Here is an 18,681-nt window from a genome sequence, read left to right on the forward strand (position 1 = left end):
ATACATTTTTTGGTGATATTTAATGTCTGAATTTCCCCTTAAAATTTCCCCTAAGCCCCATGAAAGTACAGATCATGTCTGTTTTTGCTTACATTTTATACCTTGTGACTATCATCATGTCTAGCACTACTAACAGCTTAACAAATATTTGCTGAATGAATTACTGACAGGTATGAAATTCAGCCTAATAAGCAATAGACAAGAGGCAATTATACTTAACATCCATTTTAAACATACACAAAAATCTAACTTTTCTTTTTCAGTGCTGGGGATTGAACCCAAGACTGTACATGCTAGGCAATTACTCTACCACTGAACTACATTGCCAAACTCCAAAATGGAATTTTTTATTCTCTTCCTGCCTCACCATTCTCAAGCCTGCTCCTTCCTATCTTTACTACGTCAGTCTTTGGCATCAACTTTAAACTGCTAAGAATAAAAACAAAACAACCCGCTACCCTATGTAATCCTTAATTCTTCTTTCTCTCACTTCCTACAGCCTATCCATCAACAACATCTCTTCCAGTTTTTTTGTTTGTTTTTTTGCACCACCCCCACCCCCAAGGATTGAACTCAGGACCTTGAGTATGAGGCACAGCTGAGCTAAATCCCCAGCCCTAACAACATCTCCTGAATCTTTCCTCTTCTATCTCTGTTACCACTCTCCTCTGAGTCACGATTAACTTCCGCTTTGACTACTGCAATGGCCTTGTAGTTACAATTTTTACTCTTACCCACTATAATTTTTTTTCATTTAGCAGCAAGTGATTTAAAATATAAATCAAACCATATCATTCTTATTTAAAACTCTATTAGCTTCTATCTGCACACAGAATAAAATCTTCTATCCTCAAGTGGCTTCTTGCAAAGCACAGCATCATCAAGCCAGTAGCTTACTTTCTTGCTCACTACTCTCTCTGAAAAATGCCAGCCCAATTCGGTCTATACTTGCATTACCTGCCATCACCATTCTCTTGCTTGTGGCTACTCTGTAAGGGAGGCAAGGCAAGGATAGGCTGACTGGGGCTGGCATTTTTTGATCTCTAATTTTCAAGGCTGATTATTTTCCAGCTATGTCTTATTTGGGGGCAAATGTGGTTTACATAGACCTTCTAGTCCTTATGCCTTCAGGCCTCTGCTCTTCCTGGACTCCACCCTTGTCTGTCATAAGGATAGCACCTTCTTGGCCTTTAGATCTAACTCCTCACCACCACCACCAACTAGAGATTGAATACAGGCAGCATTGAGCTACATCTTTTATTTTTTCATTTGAGATTACAGGCAACTACAATTACAGACCTGAACCACGTTGCCTGGTTCTCGGCCTTCAGATCTTAACTCTAAACTTCACCTTCTCAAAGAGGCAGCTCTTGTCAACTCCATTTAAGAAGCTATTTTCCGAGGTCTGCCCACGCCCTACCGAGGTCCCCAGTCGCTCAGAATATGCCGAATCAGCCCGCTGCACACAAGAAGGTCTGTGCACGCCCTACCGAGGTCCTGAGTCACGGGGAAGACACCGAATCACCCCGCTGCAGACAGGCAGCCACCTGGTTCCACACCACAAAGACGCAGAGGACACCAGACCACCAGACCAAGGTACTGAGTCCCGCTGTTCCCAGCCCAGAGGTAGGGGCTCCTGAGCTGTCGTCCCACTGCTCCTGGTCCAGAGGAGGGGGCTTCCGGGTCACCATCCCGTCCGCTGCTCCCAGCCAAGAGGAAAGGGCTTTTGGACCACTTTCTGTCCTGCTGCTCCTGGCCCAGAGGAAGGGGCTTCCAGGCCACCATCCCTCCCACCTATCCCGGCCCAGACAGAGGGCCTTCTGAGCCGCCATCCCACTGCTCCTGGTCCAGAGGAAGGGGCTTTGCGGCCACCATCCCTCCTGCTGCTCCCAGCCCACAGGAAAGGGCTTTTGGGTCACCATCGCTACTGCTGCTCCCGGCCCCTGTCCCACCTCACCCAGCTCAGAGGAGATAATCCGTGCAGGCGCTAACAGGGCCCCGCCCCAGTTGAAATGAGAAAATACATAAATAAGTCTCAAAACCAGACTTCCAGATCACCTACAGCAACCCCAAAGGGAAATGAGATGGAATACTCTGATACTCAACCACCTGGACCCACTGAACTGGCGACAAAAGGGGATCTGGAAAAAATGAAATCAGAAATAATTTCTCAGATAACAGGAAAAATTGGGCCCCTAGTGCAAGACATGATTAATAAATCTAGAGAGGAGCTGAGGAACATGATGGAATCCCAACATAGGAAACAAATGGAATCCATAAAACAGATGCAAATAGATTTCCAGGACATGAAAAACTCGATTGCAAGTCTACACAGCAGAATGAGCCAATGTGAGGACAGAATTTCAGATATAGAAGTTAAGATTGCAATTAGTGACCAGGAAAAAAAAATTGCTTTAAAATTATAAGGGAACATGAGAAATCAATCCAGCAGCGGCTAGATGATGCAAAGAAGAATAACATAAGACTGATTGTGCTCAATGAAGAAACAGGAGAGAGTGGAGATGACATAAAAAATCTCTTCACAGAAATAATGGCAGAAAACTTCCCAAGCAGGGGAAAAAAGCTTGACATACAGATAAGTGAGGCATATAGGACTCCAAATAGCCTGGATCAAAAAAAAATCTACACATAGGCATACAATTGTTAACATTCCAGAAACACAACAGAAGAACAAAGTTCTCCAAGCAGTCAGAGAAAAGAAACAAATCACATACAAAGGAAAGCCCATCAGAATCACAGCAGACTTCTCAACACAAACCATCAAGGCAAGAAGAGCTTGGAGTGACATATTCCAAGCCCTAAAAGAAAATAGCCTCCAACCCAGATTGATGTACCCTGCAAAACTATCTTTCAAAATGGATGGAGAAATAAGATACTTTCATGACAAAGAGCACCTTAGGAACTTCGTGAATACCAAACCAGCACTCCAAAGAATTTTACACAATATCCTAGGAACAGACATTGAGAATCACAACCCCAGGAAGCAAAGCAGAACGAACCCATCTGGCATGACAAGAAATTAAATGTAAAGGGGGAGAACCCAACAAAAGGAAAAAGTCATGGCAATGACAAGTCAATACGTTTCAGTTATAACCATCAACGTTAGTGGTCTCAATTCAGCAATCAAAAGAAATAGACTGGCAGAATGGGTCAAGAAGCAAAATCCAACAATATGCTGCAAACAAGAAACACACTTAATTCAAAAGGAAACTCATAGACTGAAAGTTAAAGGGTGGAAAACAATACTCCATGCGACAGGAACCCGAAAAAAAGCAGGAGTAGCTATCCTCTTTGCAGATCAAGTAGATTTCAAACTAACACTGATTAAGAGAGATGAAGAAGGACACTACATCCTTGTAAAGGGAAGAATCCAAGAGGAAGACATGACAATCATAAATATCTATGCACCAAACACTAGTGCACCCAACTACATAAAACAAATACTAATGGACATGAAAAGTCATATATGCACTAATACAATTGTAGTGGGGGACCTCAACACCCCACTGTCACAAATAGATAGATCAACTAGACTAAAAATAAGTAATGAAATACTAGAACTCAATCAAACTCTTGAACAAATGAACTTAATAGATGTTTACAGAGTCTTCCACCCCACAAAATCAGAATACACATTCTTCTCAGCTGCACATGGGTCATTCTCCAAAATAGACCACATACTCACACACAGAACATGTTTAAGTAAGTGCAAAGGAATTGAAGTTATCCCCTGTATATTATCAGACCATAGTGCAATGAAATTGGAGATCCATAGCAAAAGAAACTGGAAAAATTTCATAAACAGTGGAAATTGAACAAGACACTTCTGAATAACCAATGGGTCACAGAGCAAATTAAAGAAGAAATCAGACAGTTCCTTCAATTAAATAACAATGACAATACAACATATCGGAATCAACGGGACACAATGAAAGCTGTCTTACGAGGGAAATACATAGCAGTGAATATGCATATTAGGAAAACAGAACGAGCCCAATTAAACAACCTGATGCTGAACCTCAAGCTTCCAGAAAAAGAAGAGCAGGACAACCCCAAAGCTCATACAAGGGAGGAAATTATAAAGATCAGAGAAGAAATCAATGCAATAGAGACTAAGAGAACGATACAAAAAAAAATCAATGAAGCCAAGAGTTGGTTCTTCAAAAGAATCAACAAACTTGACAAACCTTTAGCCAACCTTGTCAGAAAAAGGAAAGAAAAGGCCCAAATCCATGCAATTAGGAATGAAAAGGGTGGAATTACAACAGACTCAGCAGAAATCCAGAGGATCATCAATACCTACTTCCAGAACCTATACGACAATAAGATGGACAACACAAAAGAAATGGTCAGATTCCTAGATATATATGAATTACCAAAGTTGAACAAAGAAGACCTAAAAATTCTGAACAACCCAGTATCAACCAATGAAATTGAAAATGTAATTAAAAACTTATCAGCTAAGAAAAGCCTGGGCCCTGATGGCTTCACTGCTGAATTCTACAAGACATTTAGAGAGGAACTGCTGCCGCTACTGTTTAAACTCTTCAATGAAATTGAAAGGGAAGCAATACTCCCAAATTCATTCCTGGAAGCAAGCATCACCTTGATCCCCAAAGCAGAGAAAGACCCAACCAAAAAGGAGAACTACAGGCCAATCTCACTAATGAACATACATGCAAAAATCCTTAATAAGATCCTGGCAAACAGAATGCAGAAGATCATCAAGAAGATCATACACCCTGATCAAGTGGGATTCATCCCAGGGATGCAGGGATGGTTCAATATATGAAAAGCAATCAATGTAATATACTATATCAATAGAGCCAAGGACAAAAACCATATGATTATCTCCATAGATGCAGAAAAAGCATTTGATAAAATCCAACGTGCATTTATGATAAAAACCCTACAAAAAATTGGAATAGATGGTCTCTACCTCAAACTGATAAAAGCCATCTATGAAAAACCAACAGCCAATATCATACTAAATGGTCAAAAACTGAAATCCTTCACACTAAAATCAGGAACAAGACAATGATGTCCACTATCACCACTCTTGTTCAATATAGTTCTGGAAACATTAGCCACGGCAATTAGACAAGAGAAAGAAATAAAAGGAATAAAGATAGGTAATGAAGAAGTCAAATTGTCATTATTTGCAGATGACATGATACTCTATATAGAAGACCCCAAGAACTCCACCATAAGTCTTCTAGACTTAATAACCAAATTCAGTCAAGTAGCTGGTTACAAGGTCAACACACAAAAATCAATAGCTTTCCTCTCCACAAATGACAGACTCACTGAGAGAGAAATAGGGCAAATAATTCCTCTCACAATAGCATCCAAAAAACTGAAATACCTAGGAATTAACCTAACGAAAGAAATCAAAGACCTCTTCTCTGAAAACTATGGCACTCTGAAAAGAGAGATTGAAGATGATATCAGAAAATGGACAGACATCCCCCGCTCCTGGGTAGGAAGGATTAATATAGTGAAAATGGCCATACTTCCAAAACTGCTACATAGATTTAATGCAATTCCAATTGAGATCCCAGCAGCATACTTCATGGACCTTGAGAAAACAATCCAAAAATTCATTTGGAACAAGAAGAGACCCAGAATAGCAAAAGCAATTCTAGGTAACAGAGACATGGCAGGGGGTATCACAATCCCCAACCTGCAACTCTACTACAAAGCTACTGTGATAAAAACAGCATGGTACTGGCAAAGAAACAGACTTGAGGACCAGTGGAACAGATTAGAAGATGCAGAAACAATGCCAGACACACTCAGCCATCTCATCTTTGACAAAGGAGCCAAACACCCTCACTGGAGGAAAGATAGCCTCTTTAATAAATGGTGCTGGAAAAATTGGGCTTCAACTTGCCAAAGATTAAAACTAGACCTATGTCTCTCACCAGGCACTAAACTAAAATCAAAATGGATTAAAGACCTAAATATTAAAATAGAAACTCTGAACCAGTTGGAACAGAGCTTAGGCAGAACCCTTGAAGATATTGGTGTAAGAAAAGATTTTATGAACAAAACCTCAGTTGCCCATGAACTAGCACAAACAATCAACAAGTGGGATCTCTTCTTATTAAAAGGCTTCTGCACAGCAAGACAAACCACCAGCAGTGTGAAGAGACAACCCACAATGTGGGAAAAAATCTTCACCTGCTCTTCCTCAGACAAAGGTCTACTATCTCAAATCTATAAAGAACTTAAAAAGATCAGACCTCCCAAATTTAAAGACCCAATCCAAAAATGGGCATCTGAAATGAACAGACATTTCTCAGGCAAAGAAGTAGAAAGAGCAAAGAAATACATGAGAAAATGTTCAACATCACTGGTCATTCAAGAGATGCAAATGAAAACAACGCTGAGATTCCACTTCACTCCAGAAAGAATGGCTGCTATCATGAAATCAACCAATAACAAATGCTGGTGGGCCTGTGGGGAAAGAGGAACCCTTCTCCACTGCTGGTGGAAGTGCAGACTGGTGCAACCACTGTGGAAATCAGTATGGAGATACCTCAAAGAACTAGGACTGGAAGTCCCATTTGACTCCGCTATTCCACTGCTGGGGATCTTCCCCAGTGAATTAAAAGAATCATACCACAGTGATATATGTGCGCCCATGTTCACAGCAGCTCAGTTTGTAAGAGCTAAAACTTGGAAACAGCCCAAATGCCCATCAACTGGAGACTGGATAAAGAAAATGTGGTTTTTTAATAAAATGGAGTACTACTCAGTCATAAAAAATAAGAAATTAGAGACATTTATAGCTAAGTGGATGCACATTGAGGCGATACTCTTAAGTGAAATAAATAGGACACACATGTGTAAATACCGAATAGTTTCTCTGGTGTGAGAAACTGAAAGTGTAAATAAGGACTAAATGTACAATAGGTAATGTGAAATAGGAAGAAAAAGGGCAAAGGGGAAGGAAGTGGGAGGGCTAGGGGAAAGGATAGAAGGTAATGGGATTAATATGAGAAAATGGAAAAATAGGAACAAAATCTTTGTAAATAGGGAGGACTGGAGGGGTTGAAGGGTAGGCTGGGCAAGGGTGAAAAATAAGAACCAAGAGAGGCTATGTAAAGGTACAAATTTCCAATGATGAATGTCATTATATTGTATACCTAAAATGTACCAATGATTAGAATGAATAATCAATAATGTAAAATAGGAAGAAAATGTCCAAAGGGGTAGAAGTAGTGGGAGGGGCTGGGAAAAGGAAAGAAGGGAAAGGAAAAATGCTGAGAAATGGAAAAAATAGAAATAAAGTCTTTGTAAATAGGGAAGGGTGGAGGGCATGAAGGGAGGGCTAGGAATGGGGAAAAAATAAGAACCAAGATGCATTATGTAAAGGTACAATTCCCAATGAGAAATGTAATTGTGTTGTATACCTACAATGTACCAATAAAAGAATTTAATACAACAACAAAAAGAAACTATTTCCCCTCTACTCATGAGGCAGGAAATTAGGGTATGGTAGAATGGCTAGGGAAGTAGGCATGACCTATTAATTGGGAAGTTCCAGGACCATGTACAGAGCAGTTCCCAAAGCCCTGCACGCAAGAACTTGAGCAGTTTTGGTTAAGACAGCCTAGACCTGAGGTCAGTCTGAGGAGTGGGAGATACAAAATGAACAGTCGCCCTTAAACTTTCTGCTACTGTGTTCTCTCACAGTAATACATTCACGAGGCAGGGTGTACTTCTTTTCTACTTTTACCTGGCCCAAACTCAGTTTGCAGAGTATGTTTCTTTTTCTACCTTTAATAAATATAAAACCTTGCTACCTTCTGTGCTTATTTTGTCCAACTCTTTGTTCAAGCCAAGAAGACCCTAAAAACCACCTCTGGAAGGAGACTCCATTACCCCCAAACCTGGTAACATTCACAAGATTGTCATCATCTGGTATAGTTTCTTCTTGGCACACTTGTCACAACCAGAAATAATTATCGTCTATTTTCTTTCCCCAGAATGTAAGCTCAAGACCAGCAGCTCTGCACCTAGAACAGTTCCTGACATACTGTTCACTCAGTATACTGAGTAATCAGTATTTTTGGATAAACAAAGTTCACAGTATCTGTTTTGCTCTTTTAAAAGCAACATTTGCAATACATGAAATTTACCTCCTTAACATATTCCCACTTTCTTTTAGGAGTAGTATATAGTGAAAAGTGGGAACTTTTAGCAATATACCAGAACAAACTGTCATATCTGGTCTAAAACTAGTCCTAGCTCTTTCTACAGTGTGGACAGAGGTAGTAATTCATTGTAAAGGGAATCTAATTCTTATTACTTTCCCCCAGACTGGCGTTTCTTTTTCTAACTTCAAATTCATTACATTCTTTTTCAGGATTCTAGACTATTACATAATTCCTTAAATGTCAACTTGATGAAATTTGGCCTTTAACGTTACATCTTTCTCTCTCCTTTGTACTATTGCAAAACATCTTAAAAAGAAACAGATCTACTATCTGGTGCCATGAGACACAGTTCCTGAGACTTGAAGCATGGATTTCTATTCCACCCTCCAAAGAAATAACTGAGTAGGTCTTATTACTTCCTTACTTCCATTCTCCAACTATAAGAATACTCAGTAGGGGGCCGGTGATTTAGCTCAGTGGTTTTACTGCCTGCTGTGCAAGCCCAAGGACCAGAGTAAGAATACTCAGTAGAAGTCAGTGACCTGTAAAGCTTTGTATCAGAGAAGACAGAAGTACTCAACCCTGGCTGGGGGGAATGGAAGACCATCTGGGCAGCAATACAAGCCAAGCCTTCATTGAAATACAATTTAATAATTGTGTTCTCAATTTCTGTTCAGCGCACAGTAGAGGCTTTTGTTCATTATATTACTCAATGTCTTTTATGTAAATAACCAGGCAATATATACTTCCTAGAATTTAGTACAAGGAACAAGACTCAATTTAAGATCAAACTTGGAATTTTTCTTTTTATCAAACAACAAAAACCATGGACTTTTACAGTTGGTAGGGTGGTTAGAAATCAACTAGCCCAGCATTTTCTAAAGGGCATTTTAGGTGTAACAAAGAAAAAGAATTTTATAAGCAAACAAGTTTTTTCTTTCTGTAACTATCTGAGATATAATTCACATATCATGAAATTCATTGAAGTGTATAATTCAGTCATTTTTAGTATATTCAGAGTTTTGCAACTGCCAATTAATTTTAGCACATTTTCATGTTCTAAAGAAACCCTACACTCCCTAGTATCCATTCTCTTTTCCCCCAGCCAACAAGTGTCTTTCTTTACCACAAGAATCCTTCAGTCCAATATTGCAAATCTAATGTGTTTTGTGAATTTATAAAATGGATACAATGTGCCATGTTTCCCAAAGACATTTAATAGCTAATATTTCACTGCTTTCAGTACTATGCTAAATGTTGTATGTCTATTACCTCAATTAATTCTCATAATAAAATCTAGGAGGTACCATATATAAATATGGATATTAAAGAACAAAAAGATTAAGGCTAATTTGCACAAGTGTTCTTAAACACACCAATCTACTACAGTGTATCTCCCACAGAACAGATTAGCTGTGGGATGAGAATGGACAACTAGTAGCTCATGGGCCATACCTTTGTTAAGCGCTTTACTTCAATCTCTGTTAACTTAGTGAGCAAAATGGGGCCCAGAAAGGTAAGCTGAGTTACCCAATAACACAAAGCATTCTTTCTCTTTATTTCTTTGGTTTCTGAGGGCTAACTTACAGATGAATTTCAAACTCAATTACAGTTAACTATTGAATTACAGATTCCTGACTCAATTCTCTCCCTTCTTCAACTGCTTCCCTTTTTTAAAAATCTTCATTCTTAACATTATAGGCTACCTTAAAATTTTACTAGGATTGACTGCTTTTTCTAGATGTATCTACCTGTAAGCAGTGCACTTCACCACTTTTGTAGCACCAATCCCAGCCATCTTGTGATGGCTAGTAGAGTTAGGTGGCATCGCTCAATTTTGCCCCATCCTAGGTAGAAGCCATCTCTCTCCCTCTGTGCACCCACGGCTCTGCATCTCCTCTGAACACTGGCTGCCTTGAATTCGAGCTTCAGTCCTATCCCAACTCCAAGCCTGAGCTCTCCTGGAGGGCAGGAGTTAGCATCCAATCCGAAAGCCCAGCAAGTAAGAGATAGTCATAAGCACGAAGTTTCCTATCCATTCTTGGCTTTATTCCTCGGTCTAGGGAAAGAACACAACTCTCAAGCACGCCAGCTCCAGAGAGCAGGGCTTTCTGATTTTTACGGTCTAGCGCCCCAACTTGTCCATCACACAGGAACCCCGCCAGGCAGTTTTCGGGACCCTCCAACGCTCATGGCCACCGAGGCTGGAACCAAGTGTGGGTCAAGCAAAAAGTAACAGTAACTGGCCGGAACGGTGGTGACCGTGGCGACCATACTCGGCGAAGGCATTCGGACTGCACATAAGGGGGTGAAGGCGGAGCAGGGGGTCCTCATCTGGTGAGTGACACAGCAAGGCCTCCAACCTGGGTCGCTGCCCCCAGGGGTTCAGCAGAGCTTCCTGGGAGAGGGCTAGGGTGGGGAGGGGCCGGGGCCCTCCCTAGTCCTGCCTCGGCACCCCTCCCCCCGGACGGCCCAGACCTCTGGACCCAGGGTCACCGGACGTGGGCCGGGTCTGGGGTCGCGCGCACCCCCGCCCCCTGCCCCGCGCCATCTTGGAGCGCTGAGGCGGCCACTCCGGACCGCCCGGAACAGCCGCTCCAGCGGTTACTCACCCGCACTGCCCGGAGCAAGGCCCCCGGCTACCTCCGCGACCCCCGCCACGGCCAGCAGAAGCAGCAGCGCGCCTCGCAGGGAGGCCCGGACGATCGCCATGTCCGGGCCAGGCGGGTCAGAAGCTGCGGGATGCTCGGACCCAGCTTGGCCGCCGCAGCCCCTCGCTCCAGGCCCCGCCCCTGGCGCCCCAGGCTTGTGGTGATAGGCTGCAGCTCGCTCAAGCCCCGCCTCCGGTCGCACAAAGTTTCCAAAACCTCCTGGTGGGCGACAACGCGCCTGGGACCCCGGCTCTTTGTTTTGGCCCAGCTGTGTTAGCCTCGGGCAGCGTTCTCCGGGACGCGAGAAGGCCTCTGGGCTGTCAGAGCTGGAGGGATCCTAAGAACGCCTCTGCCCCCTCCTGAGGTTTACACGTGGGGCTGCTGAGAGGAGAGAGGAGACCGACACGCCAAGACCACACTGAAGTTCAGCTGAGACCCAAGGGCTAAGTCAAGGTTGAGCCACGGGCTTCCCCTCTTCTCGTACCCTCAGTGATATTTCAGTATTCCTTCTGCCCGAGTGCTGTTTTAAACCCCAAAGAGGTGGAGTCACCTGCCTTCCCCAAAATCTGAAGAGCTCGACCCTCACACCAGAATCAGAGGCGCAGATTTACATGTAGTTAGGTGCCTTTCCTATATTCTTAACAACTATTTTCGGGAAAAGGGTTGAAGATGCTTGTGTAACTAGATACGGAGAGCCTTGAACGTCAGACTGAGTTCAAACTTTGTTCGAGACAATTCGATTAGGCTGAGAGCCAGCGGGAGAGTCTTGGCCAAGCATGGCCCTGGCTTTGATCCCCAGCACCGAAGGGGGGAAAAAAGGACAATGTGAAAGTGCCCCTTCTCACCACTACAGAAGCTATTGTGGAGAGTGAGTGGGTCCACTAGCAATCAAAACTAATTCATTGTGTGGGTGTGCCTTTTTCTCTCGATATCCCCACCCCCACCCCAACAAATAGCACACCCTTTTTGGAATTACCTTGCTGTTCAGTGATAAAACCAATAGCTTATTACTGGTTTCCTCTGTTTAGACCACTAGAAGCACTTAGCCTTCCCATGGAACAGAGAGCAGCAAAATAATGTAGTGGAAAGTGTAGGGGCTTAACATACTCAAATTCAAACTGCCTCTCCCCCTAACTAGCTCCGGGACTGTGGGCAAAGACATTTAAGTCTCTGTTCTGTTCTTATGTTCTTTCCTATGTTCTTTCCTTTTTATGTTGGCCTTCTTGAGAAGATTAAAGAAGGTACTGTACTTAAAATGTCTAACACAGTACTTGACGGTGTGAATAATGTTACCAATCTCAAGAGATCTTCCTTCTGCCTCGAAAGCGCGAGGTCCCGAGTTCTATCCCCGGTATCAAAAAAAAAAAAAAAAGAGAGAGAGAGATCTTCCTTTCTCATGGACCACAGGGCCCACTGGCTGGACTCACTTCCCACCTTGCTCCCTGCTCCTTCTCAAGAAAGAAAGGTCAAAAAGCCTAGACTGTGCGTTATGGTAACAGTATGCATGGCTCTGGCCTGGAAGGTGGTTAGTCCAAACTGAAATGTGCTGAAACCAGATTTTAAAGATAGTATAAAAACAAGAATGAAAAATATATTAAAATCAATTCACCTGTTTTGTTTTACTTTTTTTAAAAAGCCTCTATTTTTTAGAACAGTTTTAGGTCCACAGCAAAATTAAGTAGAGAGTAGAAAAGTCATATACCCGCTACCCTCCATTTACATAGTCTCCCCCTACATCCACTCCGCACACCAGAGGGACATACATGTTAACAATCCATGATCTTACATTGACACATCATCAGCCAAAATCCATATCTTACACAGGGTTCACTTTGGTGTTGTACATGCTAAGGGCTTTGATAAATGTATAATAAAGTGTATCTATCATTATTCCTTTTAACTTTTTAGAATGTGGTGGCTATTAGAAAACTTAAAATTTTACCAGGCATGGTGGTGCACCCCTGTAATCCCAGCACTCAGGAGGCTGAGACAGGAGGATCACTGGTAGTTCGAGAACAACCTGGGTATACATGGTAAGTTCAAGGCCAGCCTGAGCTACATAGTGAGACCTTGTTTCAAAAAAACAAACAAACCTTAAAATTTTGTATAAGGCTTATTTTGGGGGCTCATATTAAATTTCTATTCTAATGTTGGTGTATTGATCTTTCATTTTATAAAAAGGTTAGTGTTTAGAGAGAAGTATAGCATTTCAAAAATTTTACTCTCCAGTAATTTTGTCCTGAGCCAAAAGTCACCTGTCTGTATTTTAGGTAAATAAAATTTAATAACTCATCAAATCTTTTGATTAGTGGTTATCTGGTATATTTCACTTCATGATTTTACTGTTAACTGGTGTCTTTTTTCTTTCTTTCTTTTTTCTGTTTTTCCTTCTGTACTGGATAACTCAGAGCTTGTGCACTAATTTATATCCCCAACTTTTTTTATTTTTTTATTTTGGGACAGGGTCTCACTAAGTCACTAAATTGTCCAGGCTGGACTCAAACTTGGGATTCTCTTGCCTAAGCCTCCCAGAGTGCTGGGATTACAGACATGCACGTCCATTCCTGGCTCTATCTTCATATTAGCGGATTTTTAGTAAAATCATATAGTTGGGTATTTGTTTTTCTTTTTAATCTGATTTGACAATATCAATCTTTTAATTGGAGTATTTAGGCCATTTGGATCTAAAATAATTATTGATATGGTTGAGTTTAAATCTACTCTCTTGGTATTTGTTTTCTGTTTGCTCTATTTCTTTTTTCCATTCTTTCACTTCTTTTCTTGCCTTCTTTTGGAGTAATAAAGTGTTGCTTTTTATGATCTCCTTTTGTCTCTACTATTGGCTCCCTTTTTTTAGCAGTTGCTCTAAGGTTTATCAAATACATTTTAACACATTACAGTATGCGTTCAAATGATCTCATTTCATTTAAAACGTTAAGAATGTGGCAACAGTACTACAAACCTCCATTTCCCCCTTCCCATCTTTGGCACTAATGTGTACATTTTGCTTTCATACATTACTTTTCATTAAACAATTTTTTAAAAGATTATAAAATGACAACTGGTTTTTAAAATTTACCCACATATTAACCATTTCAGATGTTCTTTATTTGTGCAGATCTAGATTTCTCTTCGATATTGTTTTACTACTGCCTGTAGTATTTTCTTTAACCTTCCTCCCTAACCCCCTGTACCATGGATTGAAATCAGGACCTTGTGCTTGCCAGGCAGGTGCAGCACTGCTGAGCTACATCCCCAGCCCAACCTTTTTTTCTTTTAATAATACAGGTATACTGGCAATAAATTGTCTCAGCTTTTGTTAAAAAAAAAAAGCCTTTGTTCTGTCTTCACTTTTAAAAGGCGGGTTGGGTGTGGAGTTTGACGTTATTTTTACTCATTCAACACTTTAATACATTTCCCATTTTCCCCAAGAGTATTTGCTGGTGTCACCTGTAGCTGTAGCCTTTGCCGTGAAATAACGTGGAAATTACAGTTCTAACTCATCCCTAAAGTTATTTTGCATTGCTCTAATATTATCAATAGTCTTTGGAAACAAAAGACATCATTCTGTTTATAGCGTTCTGTTTTTCGTAATGGTCCTTCCATTCATAAAATATAGTCATTCTTGATAGTTGAAAATAAAATGTACATTGGCAGTGAGCTTCACTTTTATTTCTCTAAACAGGAAATGTTAAAAATGTCATTCAACTGTCTTCTAGCTTGCATAAATTTCAAACAGAAAGCTTTCTGTTATTTTCATCGTCACTCTTCTGGGTAATACAGATTATCTTTCTCCCCTGTTTGAAAGTTTCTTTTTGTTTTTGTCTTTGTGGTGCTGGGATATTGTTGCTCACAAACTGGATTTCAGCAATTTGGTTACAATATGTTTTAGTTTTCTTTTTTGTTTATCTTGCTTGGGTTATGTTGAGATTGCAGGACTTATAGATTTGTGCTTCTACTAAATTTGGGAAACTTTCAGCTCTTACTTTCATTAAATTTTTTCGGCATCCCCTGATCTCTTTTCCCTTGATCTCTTCTTTTGGGATTCCCATTAAATGTAGTTTTATTAGTTATTGAGTCTGTCCTTTTCTTTCAACCTTTTTTCTTTTTGTTTTTCATTTGTAGTTTCCGTTGCCATGTCTCCAAGTTCACTGTTCTTTGCATTTGATCTGCTATTAACCATATCCAGTGTATTTTCATTTCAGGTATTATATTTTTCATCTATTGAATTTTCTTTGTCTCTTTATATGTTCATTCTTCTCCACATTATATTCATATTTTCCTTTACAACTTTGGAACATATTTATAATATGTATTAGAGCTATTTTAATGTTTGTCTGATAATTCTATCATTTGTATCTGTTTATATTGATATGTTTCTCCTGATTATATTTCTCCTGCTTCTTTACATGCTGAAAGAATTTTGATTGGATGGCATACATTGTTAATTTTATATTCTGAACACTAAAGTTTTTGTGCGTATTTCTTCAAAGAATATATGTTTTTTAAAAAGACATACAATTACTTGTGGATCAGCTGAGATCACTCATCTGTTTCTTCAGTGTGACCATATTTTCCTTTGCATCTTTAAATATGTGTAAGACAAGAGCTTTAAAGTCCATGTGTGCTAATACCAACATCTGGGTAATCTGGGCAATGATTTCTATTGACTGCTTTTAATCTTAATAATATTTTCTAATTTCTTCACAGTAAAAGTTTTACATTTTGCTGGAACTTGGACATGCTGCTTAGATAAGAGGATGGTCCCCACCCTTAAGCCATGGTTCTGACTGCAGCAGAAAAAATGGAAACTATGGAAATAGAACCAAATGGAAATACTAGACCTATAAAGTACAATATGTGAATTAAACATTTACCACACTGAAAATGTCAAGAGAAAGGATAATTGAACTTGAAGCTAAATCAACAAAAATCAATTGATCTGAAGAACAAGGGGTAAAAGATTAGAAGAAAATGAACATTTCTTCAGTAACTTGTGGAGAACAGTGTTGAGATTTTTGTTATGCCTAATTACAGTCCTAGAAGGACAAGAGAATTAATACAATAGAAAAAAATCAAAAGACTAATAGTTGGTGGATGACATCAACTTTCAGACCCAAAAAAGTTAATGCACCCCAAGAAGGACAAATTTAAAAAAAACTTCAACCTAGACACTTTGTAGTTGAACAAAAACAGAAAACTTAAAATTAGCCACAGAAAAATGACTAACTGCATACAAGAAAACTAAACATTTATATATTTCATACAATAATACATATATAATAATACATTTCATAGAAATAATGAAGATCACTTTTAGCCACCTAGCCCCAAATGCCATCATGTATTGCCTGGAATATTGCAATAGCTTCCTGACTGATAGCTTTTGTTTTACCCTTCATCCCTTACAATCCATTTTCAGTAAAGCAGTTACAGTGATCCCTTCAAATAACTCCATATATGTTGTTGTTCTCTTCAGAACTCTCCAAAGTCTTCCCATCTCACAGAAAATGTCAAATTTATTAAAATGGTTCTCAAGGTCTTACACCCTTGCCTCTTCCTGTTACCTCTTTGACCTCATTTCTTATTATTCCTGCCTCATTCATCCATGAGCTCTAGTTGATCTTGCTCCGTACCTTTAGTTGCTCCTTATATCTCCCACGTCAGGATCCTTGCATTTGTATCCATTTCTTCTAGATAATTTCACAATTCTCCCTCTTCTTTTTAGGTCCTAACTCAAATGGACTTACTTCATTACCCACTTTAAAACTGCAATTCATTCTCACCCCTGCAGTCCTTTTCCCCTTTCACACTTTATTTTTTCAAAAGCTGCTTTACCTTCTAACACACTAGATAGGTTATTATGTATGTGTATTACAATAACATATAAAATATACTATTTGCTTTCCTGATATATTGGTTGTTTATTATCTGTCTCCCTGTTTCATGAGGGGAAAGACATTTATTTCTTTAGGGATTATCATTTCAGTTGAAAGGTAGACAAAGAGGACAGTTCCTAGCTTTAGGATTGAAAAATTAGACATTTGAAATTCCAGGCACAGTAGTTTTAAGAGAAAAAATGTTTAGGAATATCGGAACCTGACCAGAAAGGCTGAGGGCATAAAATATGTGCACGAACACCAGACATGGAAGAAAACTGATTAGTCAGATATATCCCCTCCCACCTTCATCAGGTCCCAACAGTTTTATTCACTCTGATAGAACGAGGAGAACCACTAGACAAGAAGAAGGGGTAGCTTCTAGGGAATGCAGTAGGATGGGAGATAAACCCCCAGGAAGGCTTGAGAATATGAGTTAAGAGGAGGTCTGACCCTTACTTCCCATGAGGAAGTAGGGGAAATGGCAGACCTTACAAAATTCCCCATGCACTCAGCATGGTGCAGGTGTAGAGTAGAAATGGCTACAAGAGTGTTCTGTTCCTTGTTCCCCAAGGAAGAGTAGCTTCATGCTTTCTATGCCTCTTAAGAGAGCCAAGGGAAAAGTTGAGAGAACAGATCCTGAAGAGGCCTCAAGGTCGATCAGAATGAGTGCCTCTAGCTGTTAGTTGTTTGCCATATACTGCTGGACACCAGATGAGAAGACAAGTGTCAACAGGCATTGATGATGACAACTGAGGACCAGATATCCTGCTATCTTCTCCACTCTTGTGTATTGGCTTTGCCTCTATATGCCTTTCAAAGGTAGGGAGGGAGTTTAAGAGTGATCTTGACTAAACTAAAATGTCACTGAACTAAAATTAAGTTTTAGTCAATCAGCAGGAAAGGGATGTGCAGAGTCAACTATCCATTGAAGATTTGAGCACACCTTCTAGAAGTTGTTGCTTTGAAGCCACTGCCCACCAAAAGAATATTTTCCAGTTATGTGTCACGTTTACTGTTAACTTAGTAACAGAATGTGGCCCTTAGACATCAAAGCATTCCTGTGCCTTGGAGCAGAATTGGCAGATCAGACATCCCCACTGACCCCCAGAGAGACCTCTCAGAGGAGGAAGAAAAGCCCTACCCCAAAGCACCCAACACTAACATATTCTGAAATTCAGCATTGTGATTCTCAGCCTGGGAGATACAGTACAATATCCTGCAAGTCTCCGTGAGCCTTCTAAAGTTATGAACCTGTATAAAATTGCCCCCCATTGGCTACTCTATTTCATTAATTTTCAAATGTAAAAAGTTATCTTTTATCAATGAGATCCTTTTTCCAACAAAATCTTACATAGTCTTGCTACATAAAACAGGGTGGAAAAACTGTGTTTTATTGCTATATTTATTTTACAAATTCAAATTTGTAACAGTTACTTGGTTCAAGGACAACAAAGAAAAATTCAAGGACAGTGAGATTTTGAAGAATACAAAACTTGAAATCTGGAATTAATTGATAATAATTGCAGTCACCCAAGTATTAGCTTCAATTTATTTCTGGGTTTTTGTTTTTGTTTTTGTTTTTGCAGTGCCAGAGATTGAACTCAGGGCCTTACACTTGTGAGGCAGGCACGGTGCCACTGAGCTAAATCCCCAGCCCTATTTCTGTATTTTTGTTTTGGTTGCATGCTATAGAGAAAATCCTGATATATATACAGATGCAAGGGGTCACAGTTTTTATAGTAGTTTACTTTGCAATCTGAAAAAATGCTTTGAAGTAAGATGGTATTGTGAAAAAAATACTGAAAAATTTTTGTTTCAAGATTGATTCATGAAAACTGTATCCACACAAAAGCTTGCATGCACAGAGAGGTTTATGACAACCGTATTCATAATTGCCAAAACTTGAAACCAACCAAGATGTCCTTCAATATATGCGTGGTTATACTGCTCCACAGATGAACT

At 40.0% G+C, this 18,681-nt stretch overlaps 1 protein-coding gene and 1 long non-coding RNA gene across 5 annotated transcripts in view; one reads left to right on the forward strand and one right to left on the reverse strand.

Moving 5' to 3' along the window:
* Nucleotides 1-10,970, reverse strand: part of Reck (reversion inducing cysteine rich protein with kazal motifs) — a 104,792-nt gene extending 93,822 nt beyond the window's left edge. For 2 of the 3 annotated variants that reach the window (XM_021248494.2, XM_087183709.1), the window contains exon 1: nt 10,799-10,970. In XM_021248494.2, coding sequence (XP_021104153.1) covers nt 10,799-10,898 — 100 coding nt within the window. In that variant the 5' untranslated portion in view covers nt 10,899-10,970. The remainder of the gene's footprint in view (nt 1-10,798) is intronic. The other variant, XM_004870117.3, reaches the window with a different exon arrangement.
* Nucleotides 10,250-16,742, forward strand: LOC110346781 (uncharacterized). Of its 2 annotated transcripts, none has more exons than XR_015440017.1 (3): nt 10,250-10,523; nt 12,746-12,870; nt 15,548-16,742. It is a non-coding gene; the product is annotated as an uncharacterized LOC110346781 (long non-coding RNA). The 2 variants fall into 2 exon arrangements; XR_002391006.2 differs by lacking the exon at nt 10,250-10,523 and adding an exon at nt 11,047-11,290.
* The last annotated feature ends 1,939 nt before the right edge of the window (nt 16,743-18,681 follow it).

This window comes from Heterocephalus glaber, unplaced genomic scaffold (genome assembly GCF_053883595.1).
Source record: "Heterocephalus glaber isolate CG9 unplaced genomic scaffold, H.glaber_assembly_v1.0 deba00001481, whole genome shotgun sequence".
Lineage (NCBI taxonomy): Eukaryota > Metazoa > Chordata > Mammalia > Rodentia > Bathyergidae > Heterocephalus > Heterocephalus glaber.